Genomic DNA, 14,988 nt, shown 5'->3' with positions numbered 1-14,988 from the left:
TATGTTGCTGTGGGTGTTTTATTTCTTATCTTCTTTTTTACAGGTTTTTACGGTGATCAAAACAATTCCAATAGAGCTGCGATGACCAATCCATTAGTCAGTCTATAACAATCAATTGCCAACTAGTTTTAATATCCATTCATTGTGTCAGTAATATTTCAGGGAAATACGTCAAACATTTACCGGTTACAGTTTCTTAAGTATAAGGAAAAGTTGAATACCAGCGACCAACAGGGTCCCCGGTACACAGCCGTCCTATGTCCTCAGGTGCCAGTCGGTTGCAGGAAGATGCAATGAAAAAATAAATACATAATCCGCCAGAGACTGAAAATGACTTAAGTGTTCATGGGTGAACCTGTGGAGGCTACAGGCTATAGCTACAGGCGAAACACGGTGTTCACTCCCAATAAAGTGGTTGTGATTTTTAGTGTGCAGCAGATTTTTTTTTTCCATAAAGAAAAGCTACATTTTGTGGCATGATGATGATTGTAAATGAAGCACCCTTGGGTTTTTTTTTAACTTTTGATTGAACTAAAACTATTTGAAGATGTCAATAATTAATATTGCTACAGAAAAACAACTTTAAATTTTACCAATACAGAATTGAAATGTTAGAGAACCGTGTTTATGTAGTCCTAGAACATACAAATTAAAGACTTGCAATGACATGAACCCTCCAATCAAATTACACGAGAGCCACTGTAACATCATTATGTAAATAAGCATATGAATAGGCCTGTGGTTACTTTGCATGCTACAATAAGATGGTAAACGAGCTGATCATCACTGCTAAAATGAGATCATCCCAAAGGTTCCCTGAGTTGTATGTTCACTAACATTGTTTACACTAAAGTTTGAATTTCAAAAGAATAAAGAGTAATGGATGTTTCACTTTCAGTCCAAAAAATCCATTCAGCTACTTTTGATATATCAGTGTTTGATCTTCAGTAAGCTGTTCCTGAGGATTCGGGGATAAAGGTTTCAAGGAGGTGAACATACAGTATATACCCGAGGGAGAGTAGATTAAATGTAAGAAAGGACATCGCTGAGAACATAAAACCACTTACAATATCTCCTGTGCGAGTCTTTTTTTTTTTTTTTTTAAGGTGCATTGATGGGCGTTTCATACCTCCATTTAGAGAGTGGACAGAGCCAAAAATCAGGAAATAGAGAGAGGGGAACGACATGCAGGAAAGGATCCACAGGTCGGACCCGAACCCGGGCAACCAACTGCTAGCCCACCAGGTCCACTGTATGAGTCAGGATTAAGAGTTTGTGCAGAATGTTTTTATGGTTTTAACATTATTTCAATCTGAAACAAGTGTTTTCCAAAGACAGAAACTAAAGATTTAATACTAAAAAGCAATGACCTTACCTTTTTATTTTCTCTCCAGTGCCTCCCAGAAAGTTTGTCCTCTAAAACAAAATGTAAAAGTAGTAAAACATAGGGTAGTAAAGTTGTTTTCCCCAAACTTCAATTTACCTAAATGAGCCTAGTACTCTAATCCAAGAATAAATCACAAACTTTTAAATTTCAAACTCTTACCGCGGTAGTTTTTGTGAATAAAAACTTTCAACTCTGGGACAAAAAGTGATTTAATCATTAAATGAACTGAAAGTGGAGGACATGAGTTGATTGGTTTCCGAGTTGGAGAAAAAAACAGACTCGGCCAGTTTGTTGATGTGCTTTGATTCTTCAGCTGGAACGATGAAAGAGACGTTACACCTCAGTGGCTCGGCTCAGTCCTCATGCCTCACCTGTCAGAGATACTTAGTAGTTTTCTGTTTCGTTTGTAAAGAAGCCAGAGGAGGGAACACAACGATGTACCTGAGGGGGTGAGGGGGTAAATCAGCCATGATGGATGCACACCTACACCTGATGCTTACACTCTGCATTTGTTTCAAGCAGTGATGACTCAGCCTGTAAGTGATTTTTGTCTCATAATGTTTCATCTTTATCTTTCTTAAAGTCGAAGACGTGTAAAATAAAAACCAAAAAGACAGATCAAGCCCACACATTGCTTTTTGGCTGCCACATCCCCAGGCAAAACAGTCCCTTTTCTCCTTTCCAAGCTGCCCCCCTTAGTTACCATGGCAATGTGTTTAGACTCTATATCCCCTCTCCTCCTTATGGTGGAGTCGAGAGGACAGGCTGAGAGTGTGGAGGTGGTACTCCAGGTCTTTAATACTGGACACCTTCCTGCCTTCCTTACAGTCTTTTGATGAAGAGGATGAGGCTAATTCTCTCCTCAGCACGGCCAATAGTTACTCACTTCTTTTGTTTTTCCCTCCCACATCATTTTTCAACGTTTGCATTTTAAACAATTTGCTGACTGAAAGCCGGGACACTGAACAGTCTGGAGGAGGGTGGGGGTTTGGGACACAGTGACCTCGAACAGCTACATAAAAAAATACAAGAAAAAAAAAAAGATGTGACAATATAAATATTTTGTCAAATATATTTTGGCTGTTATTCCCCCCAAGCCATCATCACTCTAAACTCCCTCACTAGGCTGACATTTCTTACCCAACTTAATTAATCTCCAGAAACTAGATGTAACTTTTTTTTTAAACCAAGGACATAATATAAAAAACTTCTGCTGCTGTCATGAGAACAACTTCACAAAAGGGGATAAAACTAACCAGCAGCCAATCGGTGACTATCTTTTGTTGCTGTGAATGAAAGGAGAATATGTGTGTGTGTGTGTGTGTGTGTGTGTGTGTGTGTGTGTGTGTGTGTGTGTGTGTGTGTGTGTGTGTGTGTGTAGGAAATAAAGCCTGAGAAGACTTGTCATGCAGAGAGAGGGGATGACATCAGCTTTTGGCTTCCGGTGAGTCGGCAATGTCTGTCTGAGTCCCCCCTCCTCTCCATTCATTCGGCGTCTCTTAGGGGGAGTCAAATACATCTGGGGGCGTCACCATAGCAACGCATGGCAGCAATAGGAGGGAGACATGAGTCATCACTATTCTCAAAAAGCAGTGTGGAGAAGAGGAGGAGGACGACGACGAGGAGGGCAGACAAGAGGAGAGGAAAAGGTGGAGAGCAGAAGATGGAGTGAAGTAAAAAAAAAAGGAAAGAAAGGGAGGAGAGGAGGAGAAACTAGGAGAGGAAACAAGGAAATGGAAATAAAGGATGAAAAGGAAAGGAAAAGTCGAAAGAAGAGGAAAGGAAATCAGAGGGAAGTAAGCAACAGGAGGAATAAAATATAAGAGGAAACAAGAGGGTGATCGGAAAGAAGTTAGGTAAAGGAGACGTACAAAGGAGAGAAGAGGAAATAAAGTGAATGTATGAAATTACATAAGAAGAGGGACGAAAAAAATAACATAAGGACAAGACAGGAATGAAGATAAAAGGGAAAAGGGAGATTTCAGGGTGAGGAAACGAGGAGAAGATAGGAAAGGAGATAAGGGACTAGGGGAGAAAAGAGGAGAGAAACAAGTGAATACAAAGAGAAAAGAAGATGAGGAAAGGAAACTAGAAAATATAGGAAAGTAGATTAGGAGAGAAGACAAGGAACGGGTGGGATTGAAAAGGAGAGGAGACAGGAAGAGGAGGGGAAACAACGAGGAGAGGGGATTTTAGCATAGGAGATATAAAGGAAAGATAAAAGGGGTCAGGAAAAGGAAACAAGGAGAGGAATAGAGATAAGGAGAGGTAACAAGGAAAGGACAAAAAGAGAGTAAACTATAAAAAGAATAAGAGATAAGGACAGGAAAGGAAAGGACACAATATGGCAAATAAGATAAGGAGAGGGGAGGTATCAAGGTGAGGAAACGAGGAGAAGATAGGAAAGGAGATTAGGAAGTTAGAGGAAACAGAGGAGAGGATGGAATGAAACAAGGAGAGAAGTAAAGGACACAAGGAAAAGAGAGGATAGGACGAGGTAAAAAGTGACGAGTAGAGAGGGAAGCTCAAAGAGTGGAGAAGGGAAGAGAAGAGGGTAAGAGGGGAAAAAGGGGTGAGGTAAGATGTGAGACATGAAAGGAGGGAAGGAAACAAGGAGACTGAAAAAAAAAAAAAACAGGAAGGAACGAAAAACCGACCAAGAGAAGAGAAACGAGACAGTGAGGCTGGGAGTGTGTTGGCAGAGCGGTGACATGGAGCTTTGTTTATGGAGCAATAACAGGCGTGCACACACACACAAACACGCGCACGCACACGGACCTGTGGCATAAGGCAGATTTTCCTTTTCTTTTTTCTTAACTGATAACATATTGAACAACACTTGTCAGAGTAAAATTAATATCATTTTTATTGCCCGCCCTCCTCCTCTCTACATCATCACAAACATTTTTTACAGCGTTGAAACGTCCACTTTGTTCTCCAGCAGCCAAACTCGTCATCACACACACTCTCCTCCTCGTCCTCTTTGGCTGACATTAAATATCACATTAAATAATCACATAAATACACGACTAAAATTAACTACATCCACACTCCTTTAGGTAGAAAACATTATTCTTATTCTATCTAAATCTAAAACTCTTCATGATAACTGCACTGGAAGATATTTTGTACAACTTTGTTCTACAGCAGGTGTTTGCAGGTTTTCTGGGGGGTTCACTTCATTTTCAATTCAAACAGCTTAAAAGGAGGCGGGAGCAGATTTATTTCTCCAATTTATTCTCTGGTGTTGCAGATAAAAAACAGCCTGAACAGAGTGATCCCAGAGCTATACTAAAATAAAACTTTCTCCATGGTACACCTTTACATCTGCAACTTTTCATTTAAAGTAATAAAAAGTATTTTATTGGAGGATGAGTCATATGTATTACCGTACAACTCAATATCCTTTTTTTTCCTTTCTTTTTTTTATTGAAAGTGAATCGACCCCCAGCTCAATCACATGTTCATATCATCTTTTTCCATCCATAGATTTATGATGAAGTCACCTGAGAAAATATATCTTTTACAACAACTGTTAGACTGCTTAAAGGCAGGGTTGGTCATTCTCTCCAAATACACTTTTAAGATTTTGGTTTAAATTGTCTTTAGGTCCTGACAGAAATTAATAATGTGCTCTGAAAAAAAGAACAAAGAAAATCAGTCATCTGTAGCAGTTATAAGTCTGTATAAACTTTGACCAATGTCTGCCACGAGGTACCAATCTAATGAACCAATCAGACGCCTCCCTACCCCATGCATTCACAAGCCCACACTCAAAGCATGAGCTGAGGTCTACTTCTGGACCAATGGCGCTTGTGCATCTGAGTGAGGGGCGTGACTTTTGAGGGAGGACAGAGGCGAGGGGGTGGGTGCAGACGGAGCACTGAGGGAATGTTACTTTCAAAATCATGCTAGTTTTTCAAAAATTACCAACCCTGCATTTAACATCAAAGTTAGATCGCTGTAACATCAAAGTTAAACAGCTTTAACATCAAAGTTAGACAGCTTTAACATCAAAGTTAGACAGCTTTAACATCAAAGTTAGACAGCTTTAACATCACAGTTCATGTTATTTGGCGTAAGAGCCGACACTAAACAGTCTCAACAGAGAGAAACTCGTCAGGCAGTCATCAAAGGGTTAAAGTACATTCATAACATTTACTAAAACAAAGTGGTTCCTCCCTTTTATTCTAACATAAAACTATAACCTGTACACTTGAACTCCTGTCTGATTTTTAAACCCCGCCCACTAATCAAAAAAAGTCATAAAAATACAGCAGGACACTCTGTGTCTGAAATACTCTTTGAAGTCGTTTGAAGGCACATTCACAGATAGTTGTTTCTATTTAACAGCAGACCCTCGTCAAACAGACTAATACACTTTGATAAAGCCGACTAACGTTACACATGTTTCAAAAACAACCCCAAATAACGTCTTGTTACTTTGGTTTAATGACGTAAACTAAACATTCAGTGAATACGATTTTTAACATCTTGCAGTCAGACGACACCGACGTGAGGTCTCTTTAAAAATCATATCCGACTGTAATCTCTGTAACGCTAAAGGTGCCATAACTATGTTGTCAATGTCCAATGTACGGCCGCTGCTTTTTGGTTATAAGTTAGAGTTAAGTTAAAAAAGGATCTGTTCCAGGCCCTGGTTGCCTAGTGGTTAGTACGCGTGCCCCATGTACAGAGGCTGTGGTTCTCCAGGTTTGAATCCGACCTGTGTGGCTCCTTCACCGCATGTCATTCCCCACTTTCCCTCTCTTCCCCAATTCCTGACTCTGTTCTCTGTCCTGTCTCTAAGTAAAGGCATAAAAAAGACCCAAAATAAAATTGAAAACAAAAGGCTCTGTTCTTAACATTTTTCATATTCAACTTTTTCAAGCATTTTTCTAAAAACAGACGTACAGAATTTAGTTGTGAGTACATCATCTCAAAGGAATATAGTTGTTTGCTTTTTAACCAAGAGTTAGTGGAGATGATTGATACAACTTTCTGTTTATATGAAGCAATACCCAGAAGCTTGTTAGCTTAGCTTAGCACGTACAAGACCAATACAGAAGAAGGTACCTGTCTTTGTTGTCCAACGACAATCTGCCAACAACTCTCAAGCCCCATTATGAAGCATTACACCCCTTTCAGAAAAAAAACATTTTTTACTTCTGTTTTTGCACAGTGCGCAGGATTTGTTCTTTTCAAAGTGATAATAAAGATTCTGCCAAAAAAGATTGTACTTTTTTTTTCTTTAACAAATAAAACAAACTAAATTAGATTGTGTTCTTTTAAAGTACGACTTCCCTGTCAATGAACACAACCAGGCTAGCTGTCTTTCCCCGTTTTAGAGTCCTTGTGCTAAGCTAACAGGCTTCTGGCTGTGGTTTCATATGCAGCAGGTCATCTTAACTCCTGGTGAAAAATGTCAAACTCTACATTGAAGCTTTAACTTTCAGCAACAAGACACTGAAACATAAAAATAACCAAACATGAGAGAGAAGGTGGTCATTCAATTTAACTTGAATTTAAAAAAAAGCTACTTTTTTTCACAGTGGAGCAAAGGGGAAGAAAAACAAATGCAAATCAATGAGTGCTGACACTTTGACTCACTCACAGTCTGATATATTACAGTGGAACATGTCTGAGATCAGGATTTAGGCAGCTGGTGCGTGACATATTTTGTGAAACAGCATTTGGGCTGAAACAGAAAAGAAAAGAAAAACAGCAGGCACTGATGTTGTATGAGCGTAGGCAGCATCTGCATTAAACTAGAGGCACAACTGGTGTGAATGTTGGCTTAACACACTGTGGCTCCGCACCGGCTGGATCATGAACATGTGGTCACAGTGAAGAGGAGGGTAGAGAGCGTTACGCTGTCAAAGGGTCCAAAGCGTTTTCCTCTTCACTTGTTTTCTTGTTGATCAGATTTGTGGAGTTGTAGCTGCTGTGCTCCTTGCACAGTCCATGCACAGTTTGAGTGGTTATATTATAGTTTGAGTGTTTCATAACATCTGAGGCAGCACGGCCTCTCCCTCCTGAATCAGAATCTCCTCACCAGTGCTTTTTTTTTTTTTTTTTTTTTTTTTTTTTAAGTGTGTGAATGTGAGCAGGAGGAAAACATGAATCAAAGCAGGGAGAGACAGACATACCAACGTCTTCAGAAGAAGCCCTTGTATACCCAGAAGTCTCTGTTTTTTTCAGACTGACTGTCTACTCACTGAAGCTGAAGTTGAGGCCGGAGCTCTCTGTGATCGGAGAGGAGGGGCCGGCACTGGAGACGGCACTGGAGGGGATGCTACCATCTTTAAATAAAAAATAAAAAAAACAGACAATTCATTGACTCTAAACTTCACAAACAGATATTATACATACCGTTCGAGTCTCAACCTGAACATGCAAAAAGGATAAATGATATAATAGAAACACATTCCAAAACTCTGCTATTGCCTAATTAAAGCATTAATCACTGGACTCCTGCAGCACTCCCTGTATGTGTTATTAGTATTTGTTACTGTGAGTGCGTCATCAGGAGGGACATAGAGTGAAAAGAGGAAAAGGCTTGGGGTGATCTGGTACATAAAAAGCGTCATCCTCTCACTGCTTCTTCTTCTGTTGCCATGGAGAACTTCACAAAACTCTTCTTTTTTTCTTTTTTTTTGGGGGGGGGGGGGGGGGGGGGGTTCATAAATCAAGTTGCATGTACGTCAGAGTGTTTTTACAATAACCCAAGGTTAAGACCACGTACAGAACATTTGAAGAGAGTCTCACAATTCATTCATCCATAGACGTATTAATATTTCTGGACGAATGAAAGAGGAGGCTTTATGCTGTTCCATGTTTTCAGACATACTACATACTGCGTTACAATGCTGAAAAAAAAGTATACTAAACATGGATAAAGTTTGAAATCAGCAGCTAAAAGCGGCTCTAAACACCAGGACCTGGTGATTAGAAAAGCTTTAATCCGGACAAAAAGAATACAGATTAATTAATCCACTTTTTTTCCAACAAAAATCACTTAATCCAGCTCACTTTTATCCCATTGGTTTTAAGAAAACTGAATAGGATTACACTGATCTAGGTACAGACTTTTAAAAGGAGCAATATGTTACTCTGACACCTAGCGTTTAAAATGGGTACTGCAGTCCAAAGTCCCCCCCCCCCCCCCCACTTACATAAATAAGTGTGCGTATAATGAAAAGTTTGTGTCCAGGGTGTGAGGAGTCTGCAGTGATACTACCTGCCCGTTCCCTGGCCCGGGACCGGTATAACTCCTGGATGGGGGGCAGGTCGACACCAATGATTTTTTCTGCAGTCTTTATAGTCTGTTGCAGTCTGTGTTTATTTTAGCCAGATCTGGTCTGTAAACCTCTCTCAAAAGCATAACGGACATGTGGGGGTGCCTAAAACCGAGTAATTCTATCCGATAGCTTTAATTCTGTTGGATTACTTTTAACAACCAGGCCAAGGTTTTTTTTTCTACCATGGAGATTTTTTGAGATCACAATATGACCTGGGCACAGGGCACAAGGGTTCTGGTGGGTGGCCAATTAAAATAGGGAGCGGGGCCTTAAAGAAACAGTACCTGAAAAACACCGGTGTGAGATAAATAAGGAGGTCTTTAGGTTGTAGATCATTCAAAGCTTCTCCTGAGGTTTCAACCAGAGAAAACATGAAACTTAAAATAAACACAATACAATAATTTTATGCCGATTAGAGGGAAGATATTACGTTCGTTTTTCCACTAGAGATCCTACAACTGTCTCATTGTGGTTTAAATTGAGTTACATAGCCCAGCTGTCCTGTAACTACAGCCAATAGGAGAACAAAGAGTGTCACGCCATCAGCAGAACAATTGTCATATTCATCCAGCTACTAATGGAGAGTACGCTGCCTGATAAACAAAGCTAAATGAGTTATTGGCTGTTACAGGAAACCAGATCCGGAGCAGGTACTGACAGGAGAGAGGAAAAGAGTAAGTCACAGGAAAAATAAAGGACGAGGAAAAGCAACACCTAGCGCTAACAATGTAAATAAAGTAGAAATGAAAGTGGAGGATACAAAAGACAGAGAGCTGGACGCTTCATCGATCATCAACAGTGCGAAGAAGATAAATGAAACACCTCACCTCCTTGAGGGGATTACGACAAACAGAAAGAAGAAGAAGAGCATTGAAACTTGATCTCAAGTTTTAAATCTGATCCCACAGGACGGCTGACATTCTCATTCTGCTGTTATGAAGCTTGTCTGACATTTTCAGGACCGTTTAAATGTGTTAAGACTATTTTATAAGAAAGCAGACTGATAAATATTCACATTTTACATAATGCTCTTACCCCAGAATCTTAAAATGACCCTTTGTGTGGGAGGTAAACAGAGCACTACTGAAACTGTTCATTGATCACTGATTAGTTTCACTTGAAGAATATTAGGTTTTTATCATTTTTAAACATTTGATCATTCAGGTGACGCTCCAAACCGTTTATACTCAATCCAAACTTAATTAACCCGTTCATTGTTTAAAAATAGGAATTACTTTTGTTTTGCTGGTTCTAAGAAGAAGATGATGTACTTTATTTATGACGCGACGGGAAATTACATTTTCCACTCTGTTATTGAGACATGCTACACTCACAAAGGCTGAAATACACACACATGCACAAACAGGATCCTACTGACATGCACTAATGGAGAGATGTCAGAGTGAGGGGGCTGCACACAGCGAGCGCTCCTGAGCAGTTGGGGTGGGGGTAGGGTGTGGGTGCCTCGCTCAAGGGCACCTCAGCTGTGGTCAGGAAGTGAACTGGCCCCTCTCCAGCTATCAGACCGATTTTCCAAATTTTGACTTGAACCGGCGACCCTCTGGTTACCAACCCAAGCCCCTAAAGACTGAGATACTGCCTTCACGCTTTTCAATGATAAACTTGACTGTTTCTTCTTATTTACCAATATTAACAAAGGAACAAATTAAGCATTTTGACTGTTCAGCTTACAAAACAAGCACACTGATATCTTATATATTTTACTTACTTCTTGAAAAAATGTTAAACACTCCAAAAAACGGCAACAAAAAGAGTGCTACCACAAATCAATGCTAAACTAAAGCCTTTCCCCCTTGTTAAGGCTAAGAGTAAGGGGCATGGCTGACTCGAATGACAGGCAGGCATGTTGTAGCTATTTGCCTGTTGAAGTGCTAATCAAAAGGTTGATCATATTTTTATGGTCCACATTTGATATTCATAACCTCACCCACCCTACTTCATCCAGCATTTGCAAACCTCATTACAGCGCAGAATCTAAGCTTTCTTTTTTGTCCTGGTTTTTTTTTAATAGAAAAATAAATAATAAATAATAAATAATAATTCTGAGCTTGGTTCAAGGACACAAACCTCTCAGCTATCTAAGACTCAAAGTGTGACCTGTGTGTTATGAAACACTCAGCAGATGTGGCCTGATAGACTGTCATTCGTCTGCAGTGACCCGACGCTAGCAGATACTATCAGTTACATGAAGGTCGGCTGAAGGTGTAGACGGTGTGCTTTTTTTGTCCTAGTTTTGCTGAGCGTGCACAGCCTTCTGCTTCTCATTCACACAGTTACTCTTTTTTACACATGGGAGCTGTTCAGTGCAGTGACAGTCCATCTGCAAAGTAGCTCTACAGGAAGTCTGAGGATTAAAAAGCCTTGTTCAGAGCAGATTTAGAAACTGATCCACAGCCAAGCAGTGACTGCAGCATATGTAAGACACATTAAGTGTTTTGACCACTCAGAGTGATTGCACATTTAGAATTGATCGTCCATAACGTGGCTTTAGAGCCAGTGTTACTCATAATTTTTATTGACAATAAAGGGATCTAAATTGATTCCTAAAACGCCTCCACTGTGTGCATTAGATCAACGACTCTGTAACAGGCTGATACACTATCCTTTTATTGTTGACAGATTTGGATATCTAAATCTCCAGCCCCAAAAGACCTCTACCAGATGAGATTAGAGTAAGACTAAATATTGCATAAATCAATTAAAATCAAAGCAGCACTCACGCCACAGAGGCTGGCTGGGTGGCCGGAGAGATGTTTCAGATCCAGACGAGGACAGGGGCTGCTGAGGGCTGTACAGAGACGTCTGGCTCTGAGAGTCAAACAGGCTGGAGAGGGCTGGAGCAAAGACATAAAAAAAACAACCAATAACATTAAGATCCCTTTTGAAATGTCAGACACTGAATGTCCTTCAGATCAATGTCACTGGACAAAGAGGAAATGGAGACTTTTATTTAAACTGCAATAATCTTTAGACCTCATTTGAACAGATACACCTCCTAGTTAGACCTTCAAACACTCGACCAATATAACTGACTCAATCCTGCAAATACTTGACAAGAACAAAGCTCCATTAATGTTGTGAATGAGAGGAGCTTGGACTGCAGATTAAGCGATTACAATTAAAAAAGAAACATGTTTAATTTTTCGGAACAAATCATTTACAATCATGGACTCAAATATATACGGGCCGTTCTATCTATTACTGCAGACCATTTTTCTTTTATAGCAGTATAATTATCGCCATCAGTGAGAGAGAAAGAAAGAGAGAGACCCCTGACAAAGTTTTTTTGTCTGCAGTGAACACCTTGTAAAGAACAAGAAAAAAATACTATAAGAAATATGACACTGCAGGTGTACCTCTCATGGTCTTGGCGTGGGCCTCGCTGCTGCTCTCACACACTGTGCTGAGGAACTCATCCACCTGCTTCAGGGAGAGAGAGTTGTGCAGCGTCTCCAGCGGATAGATGGAGGGCACCATGGAGCAGCCTTCAAAACCTGCAGCACAGACGGGAGAGACAAAAAAAAACAGCACATCGTACCACTTCTCCATCACATAGAAAACCAGTCGGAGCAGGAGTGACTCTACCTCTCTGTGCATGTTGGATGTTTCTCAACGTGTTTGCAAATTCTCTCAAAGCCATTCTGAAAATCAGGCACCAAAAATGTGGCAAACGTGTTATTATTTATAAACGAGCTACGTAGCGTTTGAGGCGGCTGTAGGGTCTCAAATGAGTGGCTTGTGACCTTCTGCAGCTGCTAGAACAGTTTTCCTACCGTCAGGCTTCAGTGCTGCAGAATCTTGATGTGAAAAACAAAATCAAAGATGACTCCTGGGGGTTGATGTTCTTGTGTTAGTGACGCCATACAGACAAAAACTGGTTCCTCTGCTTAATAAATGTATACAGTACGACTTGGATCAATTAACTCTGATGTAAACAAAAGATGACCTTTCATTGTAGGTGATTGTTAAACTTAGAAGTGAAGCACACGACTTGTATAATTAATGATCTGTTATGTGTTCCCTGGATGATCATACTGTGGATTTCCTTATGAAAGAGAGCGGAGTATATAAGGGGATGCATTAAGTTCAAATGGAAAATCTAAGAAATTATTAACATGGTGCTGCCAAAATACAGAAATACAAAAGTGTCGTTTCATCATTTACCATAAAGAAAAAATATGCATCATTTTTATTTTTCAAAATGCTCAATATGTAAAAAAAAAAACATCTTAGCCCAAAATCTGAGTTTTTCAGACCCCTACAGATTTCTGCCTCCAGTTCACCCCTGGAAGAAACAACGACGCCATCATCCCATCAGCACAGATTGTAAAATAAAGCACCAAGCTACAATAACCTTGCCTGAGGAAGAGTCCTTGAGCAAGACAAAAGAGATGTTCATGATAAGGTGGGCGACGTATTTATAATAACTCCTTAAAGGAACAGAGTAAATGATGTCATGAGGTTTTCCAATAAGACTACAACCACCTGATCGCACCCTCACCCTCCACGTTCAAGCTTAAAGGACAACTGGAGGCAAGCGCAAAACATGCAGCGAAACATACCCACTGTAAGAATCCTCTTTATAGCATTGTTTTTAAATTCAGGAAAGTTTATTCTAGTCTAACAAACACCATGATTGTAATTCCAATTTAAGTATTCAATTCCAAATGTATTACATTAGAACAACCCTCAGTCAAACGTACCAGCCCTTTACCTTTACTGGATCGCTGCAGGTGAATCCATTAGTATAACTTCTGGTGTTGTGTTTTACAGTGTATGATTGTAGAGTAACATGTTGTGTAAATGCATCTTCATATATCAATATTTATTTCCCCTTTGAATTTTTATATATTGTTTTAATTTTTGAATTCCATGTAAAGCAATAAAAAAAACATATTTTAAGTTTTTAATACAACAAAAGATGCTGTGATTAACCACCAGGACAAATGTAACTGATAAAATTGTTTTTTTCAAAATTGTAAAAAAAAATGTATCAGTAATCGCTGCTCTTTCAACTGAAACTGAAATTCTTCAAATTCTGGCATCCAAGGAAGATGCACTTGTAGAATGAATGCAAAGCTACTAACTAGCTAAAAACACTGTAGACTGTATTAAGGAAACTTTTAATAACTTGAGTGAGCGAGAGAACGGAAGATGTTGAAGAGCTCAGTGGTTTTATATATTGTTGCAGCGCTAGGGAGGCGGGATTACGCTAAGGAACCCTAATGCCTTGTGGTGCATTCATGTGGTTTCATATATATCGAAAAAACGAGTTTCCGAGTTGTAAAATGCAAATGAACACCTGCTCAACTCGGAAAAGAATTAGACGCAGACTTGACGTCAGAATCTTAATCACTTGGGGGGCAAAATATGTTTTGTTAATGTCAAAGTACTTAATTTAATTCACGTATTGCACATCAACTTTTTCCTCAAATATAACTTGTAACGGTTAAATTCCACTCATCTTTTTCGTAGCATCAACGCTGTTTTTTCGCTGTTGTTACAACATTCTGTCTTTCCGAACTGAAATCATGTGAACACACTGAAGTCGGAAGACCGACTCCCCAACTCGGAAACTTGGACCACCAGAGCAGCACATGAATGCAGCATTATCCTTCCCCAAATGTGGCCCCGCCCCCAAAAAACCTGAACCTTAAAGTGATGAAAAGCGTTCAAGCGGTCCAATAATTCAGTCAAACATAATGCTCATTATATTCAGGTTTACAGTAACTTCTTTCCAACATATAAAGTGTGTTTAGAGACCAGTTATTTTTGCTTTACAGACTTTCAAGACTGTTATCTGATGTTTCTAGGTCAGCTGAAAAGTTTCCTGTCATAAAATCACTGAAAGAAAAGTGTAGGTGCAAACCATCACAATCTCTAAACACAAACACAACAATGCCATGGCATGCAAACCAGTGCCATACAATGCAGCCACACTGACACACACACACAAAACACCATGACCACAATAGAGCGACAACATATATTAAAAAAAAGAAAGAAAAGGAAAATGGATGGAGTGTCCAGTGCATCCATATCCCCAGAGCATGCTGGTCAGCCTTGCATTTCTCCATGATTAATGTGCTGTGACTTCACATCTTTCCAACCCCCTTAAACAACATGTCCAACACAACGACACAAGCAGAACAAACTGCAGTCAGCACTTACTGTACACAAACCACTCAAGGCCTAAATTTCCCCTGCTGATAATTTTCTCAGATACGTTTCAGCAGAGTTATTCTGTGTTAATGCTTCTCATGGGATCAATCATGTGCA

The 14,988-nt window shown here is 39.8% G+C and overlaps 1 protein-coding gene across 10 annotated transcripts in view; it reads right to left on the bottom strand.

Moving 5' to 3' along the window:
- Window positions 1–4,235: 4,235 nt before the first annotated feature.
- The window catches only part of LOC110004817 (inositol hexakisphosphate and diphosphoinositol-pentakisphosphate kinase 2-like), a 56,760-nt gene continuing 46,007 nt past the window's right edge, over window positions 4,236–14,988 (bottom strand). For all 10 annotated transcript variants that reach the window (XM_065956949.1, XM_065956950.1, XM_065956954.1 and 7 more), the window contains 3 exons: window positions 12,066–12,203; window positions 11,430–11,543; window positions 4,236–7,689 (listed from right to left, as the gene is read on the bottom strand). In XM_065956949.1, the coding sequence (XP_065813021.1) occupies window positions 7,598–7,689; window positions 11,430–11,543; window positions 12,066–12,203 (344 nt within the window). In that variant the 3' untranslated portion in view covers window positions 4,236–7,597. The remainder of the gene's footprint in view (window positions 7,690–11,429; window positions 11,544–12,065; window positions 12,204–14,988) is intronic.

This window comes from Labrus bergylta, chromosome 7 (genome assembly GCF_963930695.1).
Source record: "Labrus bergylta chromosome 7, fLabBer1.1, whole genome shotgun sequence".
Lineage (NCBI taxonomy): Eukaryota > Metazoa > Chordata > Actinopteri > Labriformes > Labridae > Labrus > Labrus bergylta.
This window is presented reverse-complemented; position numbering and strand designations above follow the sequence as displayed.